This window comes from Scylla paramamosain, chromosome 19 (assembly GCF_035594125.1).
Source record: "Scylla paramamosain isolate STU-SP2022 chromosome 19, ASM3559412v1, whole genome shotgun sequence".
NCBI classification, from domain to species: domain Eukaryota; kingdom Metazoa; phylum Arthropoda; class Malacostraca; order Decapoda; family Portunidae; genus Scylla; species Scylla paramamosain.
This window is the reverse complement of record NC_087169.1, coordinates 22270641-22288176: the sequence shown is the minus strand read 5'-3', so window position 1 is coordinate 22288176 and position 17536 is coordinate 22270641. Positions and strand designations below refer to the sequence as shown.

General features: G+C 42.6%; 1 protein-coding gene across 2 annotated transcripts in view; it reads right to left on the bottom strand.

The window, feature by feature from the left end:
• The window catches only part of LOC135109922 (nascent polypeptide-associated complex subunit alpha, muscle-specific form-like), a 69980-nt gene that overhangs the window by 31864 nt on the left and 20580 nt on the right, over window positions 1-17536 (bottom strand). For both annotated transcript variants that reach the window (XM_064021818.1, XM_064021819.1), the window contains exon 3: window positions 7002-8013. In XM_064021818.1, the coding sequence (XP_063877888.1) occupies window positions 7002-7614 (613 nt within the window). In that variant the 5' untranslated portion in view covers window positions 7615-8013. The remainder of the gene's footprint in view (window positions 1-7001; window positions 8014-17536) is intronic.

Sequence of the window (17536 nt, the reverse complement as noted above, 5' to 3'; positions counted from 1 at the left end):
GGTGCTGGTTCCGTACCCTAGTGAATAAAAGTCATGGAAAAGACAATGATAATGTTCACGCTATAAGTAAAGATTAATGGAAAAAGAAAGGCAGTGATGCATAGAGGCGCTGCGTCCATACACTAATGAACACAGGTAATGAAAAGAGCATAGGTGTGTATTCTGTCTGAAGCGTGGGTCATGCTCCTGTCATTACCAGATGGAGCTTCAAACAAACATGTACATAACTAGTGACAGAATTCGCTGTTACATTTTTCATTTCATTCAATATCATTAACTGTTTGGTGCAATATATGCATTTTTTTTTTTCAGCAGCACTCTGGTTATTTATTTTTTTTCCATAAATAACTAATAACTCAACTCCGGACTCCTCTTTCATTTCACTCGGCATAATTATCGTCTATTTGATGAAGTATTTTCAGTATCGTTTTTTTTTTTTTCATGAATAATAATTAAACCCAGAGCTTCACTTTTCATTTCCGTGACATAATCATTAACTATAATGGAGTGTGAATTTCCACTATTACTATCTTTCAGTTTGGATGATAATTGTTTGGCGCATTAACTTTTCATCCTCTGTTTGTCTGGACTGATGACTGTGTGAGTTTCGCAGTGCTGGGGGAAGCAAACAGGCAAACGAATGACGACCTGACTCTCAACCCAATTTACCATCAGTCAATCAATCCCCCTTTTTTTTTTATCCTATTCCCGTGGCGTCCAGCGCGGTGTCATGGCAATATCAATCACGTGTTGTTCTCTCGTTATGCATTTCACGCTGTTACTCCACTAATTTGCAATGAATCGATCAATCAATAATCTCCATTCTATTCCCATGCTGTCCGGCGCGGTGGCATGTCAAAACCGTCATATTTTCAGGTCACTATTGTCCAGTCCACTTCACGCTATCACTCACTCAGTTTACAGTCAATCAATCAATAATTTCCAATCTATTCCTGTGGCGTCCGGTATGGCGTTATTTCAGAATCAATCCCATTTTCTATTCTAAAGTCGTCAGTTTTAAGCAATGACTCAACCTAAAATCAGTATCATTTCATTTTCTACACAGACAAGTCAAAAAAAGAAAGGACTACGACAAGAATTCATTCTCATCACCTTTTTGTTAACTTGCCAAAATGATGTCTCCCTTGCCAAGTATTCTTTCACCAGCATCATCACCAGAAGATCAGAACCTTGCCAAGTATCTTCGTCTCTCCCTCGTGACCTCTGGCATATCACCAAGAATACGTCCAACTATTCATCTCTTTCGTCTTACACTCCTGTCACTTCAGAGGAGACGGTACAAAGGTGCAGTGTCCCCAAAATGTCACTCCAGGGGTACAGTGTGTAGCATTTTATTCACCAGTGGTATTCAACCTAATCAATATTTCAATAAATCACTACCAATGCCTCGTGGAATATGCACAAGGCGAGTGAGTTATTTCACAAACCAGATTTACTTCCTGTCGTCTTCCTATAAATACTTATGAATGTTTCTCCCTCTGGCTTAACTATTCAAAGGTTCATCCTCCCTGGAACATGGTCTCATTTCTGTTGTAAGTTCCATGTTCGCTCAAAGGTATATTAGTTCTGCTGCTTCTTCCAGTTCTATCGATGTCACTGGTTCTACTCCTGTTTCCGGTTATACTAGACACTTATTCTATTGGTTCTATCAGTGTTATTAGTTTTACAGGAAAAAGCTGCCCAGTTTCGCCCAGTGGCTATTAATAGTACAAAGTTATTTACCGGTTAAATAACAACTATTATGTTTTCTCTCGTCAAACTCTGGACTTTTCAACATTTCGGTGCAATTCACAATTAAGGTCAATTTGTCAGAGCACTCCCAAACATTGACACACACGCGATCCCACTTCCTGGAGTCCACAAACACAAGTCCACACAACTCACGGTGCTCTGTTTGGCCGAGGTAATCACACAGACTAGTTCTGAATGTTTGAAAATTCTGATGCTGTTCACCCCTTGTCCAATCTGGCGGGTACAGTTCTGAGCTGCTCAATAACTTCTCAAACAAAGGTTAAACTAAGCAATGTACAGTTATTCTTGCAGTGTGTGGTCAGTTAATAATCTATCCATCCATCTATACAATCTGAAATCCATGAATACAGTGGGTTTAATCGCAAAAATCTGAACAGTGAACTTAAGTGGAGATATGTACCCAAAACGTGACAAACAAATGTACGATGTTTCTTGCAATAAGTACGAAATCATATAAACAAAAGGGAACTTAGAATACGGTGCCCATTTTTGTAGATGTAATTGTTAAGTGATGGACGATGAACAAGAGAGGAGACACGCCAATAAAAGACAATAAGACAATGTACGATGATTCTCACAATGTGTACGAAGTTATATAAACAAAAAAAGCTTATAGTATACCTTGCCATTTATCCAATTTAGCGCATATAATACTGGAAAGTGCTAGACAATGAATAGAAGGCATAAGTTTCCAAAAGACACTAAGCTTTGCAATGTATGATAATTCCTATAATGTGCACAAGGTTAGAGAATAATGTACTTTGCAGTCTGTCCAATCTATCAAGTATAATATTGCAAACTGGGCCATGATGTTTGGATAAAGGAAGAATTACGTTGCCAAAAACCATAAACTTAAACAGTACAACAATGATTTTTGCAGTGAATACGAAATGCTACGAAAAAAAAAGGAAAGAAAAAATTCAGACTATACCAAGACAACATCTCTGGTTGGGCAATTGTACACATTATGAGTTACTGAGCTGCAATGAGTTATGGTGCCACAAATATAACTTACAATAGCGCCGGTAAGAGTTTGTAGAGAGTGCCATTGCTTCTCTCGGTGAAAAATAACAGTTAATGTGTCACAACAATAAATTACAGTGGCATCGATTAGGATCATGTGAGTGCCACCTACTTCCCTTTGCAAAACTTAACTCATGAAGCAGTTCAGGTGCCACAATAACAAGCTACTATGGCATTGACTAGGAACAGGAGAGAGTGCCACCTACTTCCCTTGCCGAAAACTAAAAACAACAATTATAGTGCCAAAATAAAAAGTTATTACGGGAATCGACAAGTGTTAGAAGTGAATACCATTACTTTCCCGAGCGAAAATAGAGAGCAACAGTTTCAGTGCCACAATAATAACTTACAAATGGCATCAACTAAGGTTCAGAAAGTGGCAGTAGCTCCCTTGGTGATATCTGGCACGAGGGACAGCAGGGAAAGGCACAAGGGAAGCAGAATGGAAAGGCTGAACACAGGATCAATTCTGTAAGCCGATTGTTTATGGGTTCACAATTAAACAGGATCACGCTAGCGACTCTCTCTCTCTCTCTCTCTCTCCCTCCCTCCTTCTCTCTCTCTCTCCTCCAGTATCAGCATACCATCTTTAATGCAACAGAAAACGGAGGCTCGCTTTCACAACACGACATCAACAGGTACAGAAAGGGCCGGCGCAGAAATGGTGCAATTAGAGAACCAGTTTCTTTTCGTGTTACTCATTTTGTACGATCCAATTAAACATCCTAAGTCCCTCATAAGTCTCTCTAATTCCACTGCCGGCCTCAGGGGTTTCAATTTTCCATTTCCTCGAAGTAGTTAGTGTGTGGAGAGACTAGGCAGCATCATAGTGTCCGTTACTGTTCATTATCCTTGCCAGTCCTTCGGTAATCCCTTTGTTATCACCTTCACCTTCACGTCTATTCCACGTTAGCCCAAGATAACTCATCTCTCTTAACTATATATTATCCTCACTTCCCTGTCCACCCTAAAAATGCTTCTCAAACTTAAGTAAGTGAAATTCATTAACGTTCATTCTTGTTCGTTTTCTGCTCCATTTGTTCCAAGCTAACCTGACAATACACGTCATTCAAATCTCTCAAATATCTTCACTTTTATAAAACTGTCAGCCGCCTAGCCATTTCAGTTCATTCTCGAAAAAAAAAATGATCGATAAAATGAAAACAAGCAATTATTTCATCTTTAGTTGCACTCTATAGTAACTCTGCCAATTAGAGAACAAAGGAGGCATTTTAATTTCACCATCTGTCCATTCCAACCAACTTATGTCAGATTTCCAGGGTAATAAATGGATGAATTTTAACAAACACTACCTTACCTTGCAAAACCTTCTCTACCCAACAAATCCACATCAAAACCACGCAGTTCTCTAAACCTTAATGAAAACAGTAAGCAATTTTCCCATCTAATCAATCAATAAATAAATATAAACTTTAACAACACACTACCCTATGCAGCATAACTACCATAAAATCTTCTCTATACTCTAGTGAATACAAAGCTATCTCTGCCATAACAAGATAGTCTGTTACAGTATTACCATCTGTTACAGTATTACCATTTTCACTTAGAAAACGAAGGCTTCCCATGACAACACCCTGTATTTTAGAAACGCTGTGCTCTCTTCACCACGACTGTTTCAAAAGACCACGGAGAAAATCAACCAGTTTCTCAAGAGCGCTTCTCATGTTCATAATGTGGAAATCTTGTTAATGTGCCGCTAGATCCATAAAAAAGCCATTAAAAACTCGTGCAACTTCAACTAGAGCCTTTGGAAAGTAGTGGAGATGCAACGCAGAAGTGTTTTAGAATATGAACGAAACACAAGCACGAGGCAAGAAAGAGAGAGTGTGGGCGCCGCTCGCTGGCCTCCTACCTACTGCACCTACACGTGTAAGTGCTTGTCACCGCACTTGTGACTGTCACCGTATCGATTCAAGCAGCCACCACCAGCACCTGACACAGCACCATCCAGCAGCAGCGGACAGCACCGGCCAGCAGCAGCGGACAGCACCACCAGCCCGGCCAGACGAGATTGTGCAATGTGCAGCCTCTCTAATACTGCTGACATTACTAATACTGCTACCACTACTGCTGCTACCAATATACTGCTGCTACTACTGCTACTACTACCTCCACTGGATGAAGTATATCTATCCTCTCATCCAGCAAGAGGAGCAAGCTTCCTTGTTTTATGAGCCACGAATTATATTACCACTAACACCACCAGTACTTTTTTTTTTTTAATGAAAGAGGGACACCGGCCAAGGGCAACAAAAATCCAACAAGAAAAAAGAATAATAGTAATAATAAAAAAAAAAAGCCCACTGAGGTGCCGGTTCACTGCAACGAACACTACCATGCTGACAAGGTAAACGCCACCACCATTGCAACCACCACCACCACCATTGCAACCACCACCACCACCATTACTCCCACTACTGCAGAGAATACTATGCTGACGGCGAGGGAAACGATATACAAGCAATAATAATGGTGACCAGGCTGTGAGTGAGACTGACTTGGCTGTGTCAGAGAGAGAGAGAGAGAGAGAGAGAGAGAGAGAGAATCTTGTCCGTACACTTAGCTAGGTCTCATGTCGGTTCTAATTCTTTTCATTCGACATTTGCGCTGCGCCGATAACAGATGCGTTTAAGTTTACCCTGTACTGTATTGAGACACTGAAAACGAGAATATAGGCGCGTTCCAATTACCAGGGGAGTCGTTAAATGAAAATTCAATACTCCATTCAATCTTAACGATGCTCAAAACTATTTATTTATTTTCGACTGCGCAAAAAAAAAAAAAAAAAAAAAAAAAAAATGTATTGGATTTCATTTCACTTCAGACTCGTTAATTCCCCGTAACTCAACTCAAAGTCTATTTTTCTATTTATTTTTTCATAGCGGCAAGAAATTTCATTGGCTTTCAAGTACAATTTCACTTCAAACTCATTATTTACCCGTAACTCAACTCATCTCTTCTATTCAGCCTCAATAACTACTTGAAATTTCCCTGGATTTTTTTTTTTTGTGCAATTGTTCTAGTTTTAGTTATTACCAGAAAACACTGCTTATTTCCAGTCTTAGTGCAGTTCCAGTACAAGTTTATATTTTAAGCTAGTGACCCCTCCTCACTCCACTTTCCCCTCACCCTCTCTCTCTCTCTCTCTCTCTCTCTCTTTCTCTCTCTCTCCCACTACTCCACTAATGCATCAGTCCCTTGCCTTATCTGGTGGGGTGAGAGGGAGTGAGAGGGAGTGAGAGAGTGAGGCTGAACACGACCAACGCCCATAAAGACTCACTCACTCTCAGTCTTCCTTCTAGTCTCTCATTCCTTTCCTTCCTTCTCTCATTCATGCATATATTAATTTCCTTCCTTTTTTTCATTTACACACTTCTCTCTCTCCTTCTCCTGCTTACTTTTTTTTCTCACTCGTTCAATTCTTTCTCACTCTCATTTCCTTCCTTCTTCTTCTTTACTCTCTTCTTTCCTCATTCACTCATTCACTCCCCTCTTTCCTGACTCACATACTTAATCCTTCCTTCTGGCATTCATACTCCATTCTTTCACCTACGAAGAATATAGAATGATAAACGAAGGAGAGAAGGAAGAACACAGAGAACGAAAGGGAGGATACACAAAAACAGATGATGGTAAAGACGCAGGTAAAAAGGGAGGCAGATAAGGTTATTAAGACTCAAATTAGACTCCGGCATCCGTCCGCGGCCTCCAATTTAAGGATTTATATAGGACAGGTAGGCATCCAGGTAAACATCGACCTCTGAGCCCCAAGAGTGAGCGGCGGGGAGCTGAAACACCCTTGATAAAACACCCTTGATATAACACTACTGAATCACCCTAGTGTTTGACCCTCACGTGGATTGCAGGCTTAACTCCATTTCACAGCTGAAGGGTGAAAGTCCAGAGCTGTTCTTCTCAATGATTTTTTTTTTTTTTTTTTTGTAAGATGATGGAGTTTGTTGTTGTTGTAATGGGGATACAAATGTAGGACACAGGCTGCGTACATCACAGAGAGAGAGAGAGAGAGAGAGAGAGAGAGAGAGAGAGAGAGAGAGAGAGAGAGAGAGAGAGAGAGAAATGGTAAAGATAGTGGAACAGTGCAAGCTGCCGACAAGACAATGCTGCGAGAGGCCCCAGGCGTGTCACAACAACAGCGAACAACAACAGCATCAGTAACTCACCGGCGGCAGCAGCAGCAGCAGGTCCCTCCAGCGGTGGCCTCCCCGCGGCGTCCTCCGCTGCTACGCGTCGCCTCCTGGGCCGTGTTCTTCGCGGCGCCTGGGCAGTTGTCATGCGCGGCGCCTTCTTTAGAGACACCCTGCCCATCTTACGGAGGTACCGCCGCCGGCAGTTCCTCTTGCCGCGCGCCAGCTCCCGCCTGATCCTCCTGGCGCAGGCGTTGTTCAGCCCCATCTCCTCGATGTCGCTTTTCCGCCGCATCTTCTTGGGGTCCAGGCGGCGCAGGATGAGCACGGGCTTCCGCAGGGCGCAGGCGGCAGGATTTAACGGTAGGGCGCGAGCAGAAGGGCTGGGCGGGAGGGCGCGAGCGGCGGGGCTGGGCGGCGCGGCGCCCTTGTACAGCGGCGAGGCCCTGCGCCCCTCGTTGGCCACCGACAGCTTGAGCGGCGACATGCCCAGTCTGGCGGCCACGGCGGCGGCCTCCTCGCCATTACTGAGGGCAGGAGTCCCCGGCGGCGGCACGTTCTCTGCCTCAGGATGGCCCCCCGGGGCGGTGTCCTCCCCCTTCACGCAGGACGGCGACATTCTCTGTATCTCCCCCATGTCTGGCTTCATTATTCGCCGCCAGACCAGCGCGGTGCGGCGCACGCCAGGCACCGCCACGCCCGTGTGTCCTGGGCGTGCGGCGGCGCCGCGCAGGGCACGCAGTGCCTTTGGACGCCACACACTCACTTTGGCGCCGCGCGGCGCCAGGCACTCCTGCTGGGGCGCCTTGGCTTCCTTCCTGGCGTCGCGCACACGCACGCTGCCTCAGTCTCTCCGTGGCTGCGGCGGTTGCTGCTGCTGTTGCTGCTGCTCAGGAGTCGCCGCTGCCCTGTGAGAGCTTGCTGGAAGTGCGGTGAGACATGACGGCCGCGAGAACCACAGGGCATCCTCCTCGCTGTCAGGGCGGCGCATCAGCCCCAAGGCGCGGCGCAGTGCGGTACGGCGCAGCCCCCTACGCAGCTGCGGGACCTGCAACAACACACACACACACTGTGAGGTACAATACAAATGTCGGGAGGGAGGCAGGAATGGTTGGGGGGGTGGGGGATGAGAAGGGTGACACTGAAGGGAGCGTCCACGTGGCACTGCGGCACTCAAAGGTCATCCCACCAACACCCCCCGGGCCCCTCTGTCCCCCTGCCGCCCCTGCCCCTCCCCCCATCGATCAACAAGAGTCTAATCAGATCCGTCCCAAGATGTTTACCCGCCTCGTCAGCGAGGACTGGCTGGCTGGAGGGAGAGGGGCGGCTGAGGGGAGGCGGGAGTGTCACAGAGGAGAGAGAAGAGGAGCAGCTCAGGTGAAATATAACAATGTACAACAGAAGGAAAAGGGAGGAACTGAAGTGAACTACGACAACTTACAATATAGGAAAGAGAGAAACTTAAAACAGAAAACAAGAAAAATTCCAACACTTCAGTTCAACACCAACCTTTACACACTGACGCAAGAGAAGACAATCCAAACTTACTTGTGACACGCTGAAATTCAAAATGCATCTAGAGTAACGCAGGAAACAAGAAAAGACAAAACCCACACTTCAATTCAACACAACCTTCTCACAACACAAGACAAGGAAATCTTAACCTACTTCTCACGCCGCCACTACTCGCGATCAACTCACACGATTCCCTTCACAGTGACTACAACATTCACTCGACCTTGCAGACTACAGAAGCAGTGAGTCAGTGTATTCCTTTCAGAGTGACTACAACATTCACTCGACCTTGCAGACTAGAGAAACAGCAACTCAACCTATTCGCTTAAAAAATGTGTCTAGTACAACTGCCACTCGTCTTCATAAACTAGAGGAGCTTCAAAAGAGTGTACAAGCTTTACGTGTCCTTGGAAGCAGGCGGAGGCAGTCACACAACACGACACGCGCCTCTCCTTCACCCACCCTCGCCAAAGTCAAGGCTGTTATTCCAATGATTTGAATCCGTGTGCACCAATTACTCCCAGCGCGGTGTACGGTAATATCCGGATTCCTGTATAACGTTTCCTGAGTGTTCTGTCATAATGTGTGTTTTTTTTATTTATTTATTTATTTTTTTTTTTTGGGAGGGTGTGGGAGGAGGAGGGATAATTCTTTTCCTTTTTCCTTTTCAGGGATTGAAATCTTAAGAGGTGTTTTCTTTCGATCCCTTTCTTTTTTTTTCGGTCTTTTCTTTCCCCTTGATCGGAACTTTCTCTTACGTTAAAAAAAAATAATAATAATAAATAAATGAAATCTAACTGACTCAATAAAAAAGAAAATTAACCAAATAAATGAAAGAAAAATAGAAATGAAAAATCTGTACAAAAAAAAAGGGTGCAGATACTTTTTTTCTTTATTCTCTCTCTCTCTCCCTCTCCCTCTCTCTCTCTCTCTCTCTCTCTCTCTCTCTCTCTCTCTCTCTCTCTCAACTCAGTCGCTGTATTTCTCGCATTGTACATGTATAGAACGTGTCTCCTCTTCCTTGCTTCCAAATACACAACTTTGCACTCGTCCAACTTGAGGGATATCTGCCACTTGCAGGAGGAGGAGGAGGAGGAGGAGGAGGAGGAGGAGGAGGAGGAGGAGGAAGAAGGACGAAGGCATACGACGAAAGCTGTGAGAAGACGAAGACACGAGAGGAGGAGAGGGAGGAAGAGGAGGAGAAGGAGGAGGAGGAGGAGGAGGAGGAGGAGGAGGAGGAGGAGGAGGAAAGAGGAAGGCACTGGAGGAGGAGGGTGAGGAAAGGCAGATGTAAAATATATCTTGAATCATTTTTCCCGAAGGAGGAGAGTTCGCACGAGAGGGAGGGAGTGCAAAATATTCTCTGTAATCGATTCTGAAACCTGCAAGGAATGTAGTAGTAGTAGTAGTAGTAGTAGTAGTAGTAATAGTAGTAATAGTAGTAGTAGTAGTTTAACCTGCCTGCATTCTTTCCCTCGCCATCCACTTAAGTTAATCTGAAAATAATCCTCAACTTTCCTTTCTTCTCAGCAAGTTTCCCCAGCAAGCTTCAGTAAAAGAGCTGAAGTGCTGCACTGGTATTCCCCCTCGTGCGTGTGAGTGCTGAGTCATGAGGCAGCTTTAAGAGATCAGAACAAAATAAGACGTCTATTTAATTCTGCCTTCAGTTGAGTCTAGTGAATTTTCAAGAACATCATAACTCATCGTGTGTTTTCCTTTAATTCACGTAATGGCGCAGCTGAGTACATCCTTCCGCTCCGGGATATTTAACTTTCTTCATCCAATCTGCTTTAATCTTTTCTTCCAACGAGAGAAATTGAAAAAAAAAAAAAAAAAATCTTCGTAAGCTGTCATCGTTTTCTTTGGTTCGTTTTCTTTTTCAATCTAACACATTTTTAAGTTCACAATGTTTAAATTCCCTTCGTCCCATCTTGATCTTTCTCTCCACGTTAAGGAATAAATTTACCTACATATTATTTTCGTTCAATTAAGTGTCATGCAATTGTTTTCTTATAATTTGGTTAATGGAGGTTTAGACACATTGCACTTCATTCAGTCTCAGTCTTTCTTGTTCAACAGTTCAAAAATTTCTACTGCTCATGGGATCAAATGCTTAATATACTAAATGGAACTTTGGAAACTATCACTCAGTCTTACTCAGTCTTCCTCTTTATGAGTCCAAAAATATTCAAAGCTTACATGTTCTTTTTTCAATCCAAGTGTTCATCAAACTCACTTTAATACATCTAATGTAATTCAAAATGCCTTCTGTTTCATCCAGTCTCTCTCAGTATTCCCTGTATGTTCTTTCTCAATCTAACTGCACATCAAATCTCTTTCAATATGCCTAATGGAAGTGTGTGTGTTCCTTATTTCATCGACTCATAAACTTTCCAGCTCAGAAACTTTCATAATCTTCTTTAATTTAAGTGGTCACCAAATTTTCCTTAATATACGTAATGGACATAAAATACCGTCCATTTCATCCAGTCTTTCTCAGTCTTCCCTGGGCAAAGCTTTATAAAATATGCATGTTCTTTTATCAGTTGCAGTATTCGTGTTCTTTACAATCTCCGTCATTTAATACACCTAACTGAACAAAATATCTTTCACTTTATGCATTCCCTCTAAATCTTCTCCACAAAAAGAAAAAAAAACAATTTAATAACCTGCATGCTCTCTATCAAACACAACCTGCATGTTCTTTACACAACACAATGTTCTTTATACTCAGTCTTTTAAAAAAATAGAACTTTAAATTTCATGTATTCACGTTTTCCCAGTCCAAAAAAAAGTTTAACAATCCTTCAAGCTCTTGTTTAACTTCTACGCTCGATGCAAAACCCTACTCTCGACGCTTCCCCCTTGCCGTCCTTCAGCCCCTCAGTCCCTCAGTCCAGCAGCACACAGCCACGTCACCAACCTTCTTTCAGCCCGCCTCAGCCTGCTCACATCATCTTTAACAGGACCACGTTTCACAGCCTCACACAGCACCGGTTCTCATGCACGTCGCCTTCTCTTCTCTCATATGCAAGCGTATGTACCTCCTTTCTCTCTCTCTCTCTCTCTCTGTCCCTCTCTCTCAGGTTCTAGAGAAGGGATTACTCTGGGATTACTGGAACTCTCAGAACTTACATCCGATATTAACTTTGGCTATTGAGGCTGTGGAGTTTCTGCCTCGCTCTCTGTTGGGTTCAGGAGTATAAGGGAATATCTATCTATCCAGTCACGACGCGGCCTTGTTCTCAGTGTTGTGTTTTTGCTTCGCCTTCCAGTGACTCGATTCTTCTGTTCCTGCCCCCAAACAACATCCAGGGACATCAGATTGTAATTGTTTGTTTAGTTTGTCAATTTATTTATTTATTTTCTTTGTTTCAAGCTCTTATTATTTATTTATTCATTTTTTTTTTCTTATTTATTATTTTTTTGCCTTTCAGTGACTTCCTCCCTCGGTTCCCGCCAAAAAGGTCCCAAGACATCCAGCTGTCCTCGGGTACTAAACTGTTCCTTAAAATAATAAACAGATAAATACTAAAGCCTTTATATGCGGTGTTTTCTTTGGCTGTTCACGACAATTCAGGAATGTAAAGAGTAATTGAACATACAACATTTTTAATTGATATCTTTATATATATTTTTCTTCTTCTTCTAAGTTTTAAGTACAAAGACATCATTCAATTGGGCGTTAGAAAATGTACTACTAAGAAATATTAAAAATCTTCCTTCACAGCGATTTTTTTTTTCTTTATCTTTTATATATGTAAGAGAGCTTCTGGCCAAGGGTAACAAAAAAATAAGAGAAAAAAAGCGAAAAAAAAAAGGAAGGGCCATTAAAGGTGCCAGTCCCTTAAGAGAACAAACCCAAAGTAAAAAAAAAAAGTTACGTTGTGAACTTAGAAAAGAAGTTTTATTGTTTGTGTAACGTGTAAAATTCCTCCCTTCCACTAGTTCATTCCTTCATTCCTTCACGTAACGCCTTTAACTACAATCACTGTCCATTCACTCCTTCTCACTCCCCTTTCTATAATTTTTCACTCCCTAGGCTAACATTCCATCACTCCCTCGTAGACCATTCCTCATTCCCTCCTATCCCCTCTCCAAGTATCAAATATCACTCCATAAGCCAGCATTCCATCACTCCCTCGTAGATCATTCCTCATTCACTCCTATTCCCTCTCTAAGCCACCATCCCTCATTCATCCACTCCTTATCACTCCCCTATCACTGTTCATCCTCTAAACTGACATTCCTTTACTCCAAGAACGAGGCATCCTTACCTCACTCACTGATCCCTAAACCCAACCTGCGAGTGATCCCTAAACCTAACCCTACATTTACTGCCCTCAGACCCACTCAGGCCCTCCCAGAACCCAACATTCTTCCTCCCAGCGGCACTCCCCCTACAGCCAACATCTGCTGTTAATTTCCTGACACCCTGGTTGGAAGAAGCGTTACCAACCTCAGCTCCTTTTCTCTCAGCTTCTCCCGTCTCCTCCACGAGCCGGGACTGACTTACAGTAGGCGAGCAGAAGGAGCATTCTGAGGTATCATTGTGTGTTCTTGATTGCAAACACAGTCTAGTATGTACATAGATGCTATTCAAGGGGCTTTCAAGGGTGCTTTTGTGGTTCTACAAGTGGTGAAAGTGTTTATGGTTTTCAAGGGTGTTTTTTTTATGATTCTGGTTGTAATTAATTGTTTTTCAGAGGTTTTTCAAGGGTGTTCTCCCAATCCTAGTGGTAGTTGAACAAATATTCCGCTTATTAAGAGAAAAATAAACTACCCAACAGAATGCAACTAATCACTTCTGCGGCCTTAGCACAGATAGAGACGATAAAGTTGCACATAAAAAGGTTTTAAATGTTTTTACGGTGCTGGGAATTACTGTGAGGGTTGGCCGTGAGAGAGACAAAGGCCCACGTTATCTGGTAAGGTGGCTATCTACACACACACACACACACACACACGTGGTAGGTTGGATGGCTGGAGTGGAAATACCTGTAGAGAAGAAGGGAGGGGTGAGAAAGTACAGAGAAAGACCAGGTGTGTGAAGGGAGAGGGGGAGGAGGGGAAGGATGGAAGGAAGAAGTGATGATGACAGCCCATATCGTCACAGCTGCTCTCTCTCTCTCTCTCTCTCTCTCTCTCTCTCTGACGTGTTACTCTGTTGTCACCACCTGTCTCCCATTTCTGTATCTGTGGTCCAGCTCTCCCTCCTCCCTCCCTGTCCACCTCACTAGTGTATGAGTTGACCAGTACTTTCACCTAATTTTTTTTTTCCTGTCCATCTCACCAGTGCAAGAGTTAATGAGTATCTTCACTCGCTTCTCTCTCTTCCTGCCCACTACCGTCACCTGTTTATCTTTATCTCTGTCCCGTTATGAGTGCTAGAGTTAAACAGTTTTGTAATCCCCCCTCTCTCTCTCTCTCTCTCTCTTGTCCAGCTCATCAATGCAAGACTTAAACTGTATCTTCATTCCTTTCCCTCTCTTCCTGTTCACCTTACTAGTGCAAGAGTTAACCAGTACCTTCACTAATATCCTTACTTGACTTTTCTTTCACTCATTCATCTGATAAATTCCGGAACGCCTTACAAATTCCTTCACTCCTTCATCCCCTTCAGCAGTAAGCTCTGGGGCAGTTTGTATTCCTTCAATCTTTCTTCCCTATCACTGGTAACCTCTGAATCAATGTCCCCCTTTTTCATTAAGATGTGTGTGTGTGTTATTAAGCCGCTAGCTGATCTTGTATACACCCAAGTAAAGGTGTTTTAACTCAAGTCCAGCCTAGCAAGTCCTCAAACCTCTCCGTGGGCTTAGCATTCAGTGGGAGTGCAATAAAAGTTTTGGACGTAAAGTTGAGTTGGATTTATGCATGGGGGGAGGATGACAGATGTTGCTGCAGTGTGTCGACCAAAGCCTGCACTGACTACCTCGCTGTTTTGTCCTTAGCCTTCAGTCTCAAGTATAAGGATTTGATACTACAGTCCTTCCTTCGCTTTTCCTTCCGTCTTAGGTTCAAGGATCTATTTGCACTCCTATTTTGCCTTTCCTTCAATCTCAAGTCCAAAAAATGTGTTTCTCCTTGTACCTGCCTTGCCTTTCCTTCAATCCTAAGTCGTCTTTTCCTTCAGTCTAAACAAAAAAAACCTGCTTTACCGTACCTGCCTCGCCTTTCCTTCACTCTTAAGTCTAGTCATTTGTTTATATTGAGGAGTCGTCTCTCCCTTCAGTCTATAATCCAAGAATCTGCTTCCCCCTATCCCTGCCTGGCCTTTCCTTCAGTCTAAACCCCAAGAACATGCTTTTCCCTTCCTTCTCTCTCTTTTTCTTCAGTTTAAACCCCAAAAATATGCTTTTCCCTTCCTTCCCTCGCCTTTCCTTCAGTCTAAACCCCAAAAATATGCTTTTCCCTTCCTTCCCTCGCCTTTCCTTCAGTCTAAACTCCAAAAATATGCTTCTCTTGTCCTTCCCACGCCTTTCCTACAGTCTAATCCCCAGAGACCCGTTTTCCATAATCTGGCAACTCACAATACGCTAGTTTTGTATCCTTCAATAACAAAAGAGAGATTATCTTATCACTCTTCCGACGACAAAACAAGCCACGATAGACTAAAAATAACTACTTATTCTTGACCTGAAATACCAGTAATATCCTATTCTTAAATGCTAGAAATATCCAGTTAACCTCAAATAAATTAGTCTTACGTCTTATTGAATTATTTGTCTGTCTTCTTGTTAATGGGTGGTTAAATGTTTCAAATGTTTCACTCATACAGCGATGAATCAAGCACCGTTCCTCACCTTCGGCAGGAAATGAAATTGGAAATGCTATCTTTCCTAACTTTAAAGGCTACATACATATTCCCATCTTTAAAACTCAAATGCATGGTCTTGTACGTCACTCACCCAACAAGCAGTGCACTTTACCTTCGTTAGCAAAATGAATAAATAAATAAATAAATAAATAAACACATCTCTGACTTCAAATGCCCAAAATACTCTCCTTTCATACCCTCAAATGCTAGAAACCTGATTTTTTAACCTCAAATGCACTAGACTCTTGCATCTCCAACACACAGCAACAAATCAAGCAGTCTCTCACCTTCGTCAGAGAAAAAGAAACTCCCTCCATTTTTTACCAGCAGGCCGTTGAACAATCCCCGCGGTAATGTGAACTCTGCAAGATTTAATTCCCTCCACAACTCTCTCGTGATTTCCCAACGGCGTTCCTGAGCTCTCGGCGCGGCTTGATGAATGTGTAAATGGTGCGTGGCGCCTTATGGACGCCGCCCTGTGACTGGTTACTGGCGCGGTCTTTGTCTGCCTACTCGTTCTTGTGTCACCGGCCACCTCGAAGTCATTAGTCTGCGCGCGCTACTCATACGTATGTTGAAGTGGTTACTGAGTGGTTCTGCTTGTTTCTGTTGATTTAATCCAGTTGAAAAGTAAATGTATTTGATGCAGGATATAAACTCTGTGGATGTTTGAGTGATTCACGTGGAAGGAAAAAGAAGAGATTAAGATATGTGTAAATAGAAGAAGGAAATATTTGAGAGGAAAAAAAAAAAGAAAAAAAAAAACGAATGGGTTATTTCTGCACAATACCGGATTATAACGCAAAAAAAAAAAGTATATGATAAATGTGAAACTATTCCTACAAACTGAGCGACAATAACAAAATAGAGATAATGTACAAGGAGACCCAGATGAATATAATAAAAAAAAAAAGGAAAATCTTGTACAATAAACCAGATACAAAAAAAAAAAAAAAAGACGTTCCCAGAAAAAAAAAATCTAACTTAACTAAACCCAACTTCAAAAAATAAAACAAAAAAGGCTCGGCGAAGCTTCGAAATCAGATCCCAGGCTTCACTTCCAACCACAAACTCCTACACGCCTCACTAATCCGTTACTGGCACTTTGAATCTCCACCACTACTGCACATGCGCGGGCATCTCCTCAACGGTGATTGGTCGACGCGCGGTGCTGGAGTGAACCTGACTGGGTAAACGCGTGAGGCTTCGGAACGGTCACTGAAGCCTCGAACCAGGGAAAGAAGCTTAGTAAGTCAGTGTAGGCTGGAAAGGGAAGGGAATTCTTGTTTTATTATTATTATATTGTGTATTTAAGTTTATTTTTTTCTTATATATTGTTCTTTTTTACAGTAATTTTCGTTTTCTATTTTTTTTTTCGTTTATCTGTTTATTTGTATCTGTTTAAACTTTAAACACCTGTCTATCTACCTGTGTCTATCTGCCTGGCCGTCTTTCCTATCTATCTATTTCTCATTAATACGTATATCTGTCTATCTCCGTCTATCTATTTATTTATTTCTCTATCTATCTGTTTATCTGAGCAGTGTCTACCCCCCCCCCCTCTCTCTCTCTCTCTCTCTCTCTCTCTCTCTCTCTCTCTCTCTCTCTCTCTCTCTCTCTCTCTCTCTCTCTACAAAATAAGACAAATTCTCTACAAAATAAGACAAATTCGTCATGATTACTTGTCTTCCTCTCTCTATTTTTGTATGACTGCATTTCAATTACTGTCTCGACAAAGCAAGAAAACTCCGTAGTTAATTCTCTCTCTCTCTCTCTCTCTCTCTCTCTCTCTCTCTCTCTCTCTCTCTCTCTCTCTCTCTCTCTCCAGTGTAAGTAAACTTTAAAATTCTCTTTCGATACGGTGCATAACTTTTCATCCTTTATCATAAATAATAGGAATGCAATCTCTCTCTCTCTCTCTCTCTCTCTCTCTCTCTCTCTCTCTCTCTCTCTCTCTCTCTCTCTCTCTCTCTCTCTCTCTCTCTCTCTCTCACACACACACACATTAGCAGGCGCATTGTGGCATTGAAAGAGAGAGAGAGAGAGAGAGAGAGAGAGAGAGAGAGAGAGAGAGAGAGAGAGAGAGAGAGAGAGAGAGAGAGAGAGAGACTATTGCTTTTAACTTTCTTCTTGTAGTGTTTCATTTCGGATTTCAATTATTAAAACAACCGTTAGATGAGGAAAAGGTCTCTCTCTCTCTCTCTCTCTCTCTCTCTCTCTCTCTCTCTCTCTCTCTCTC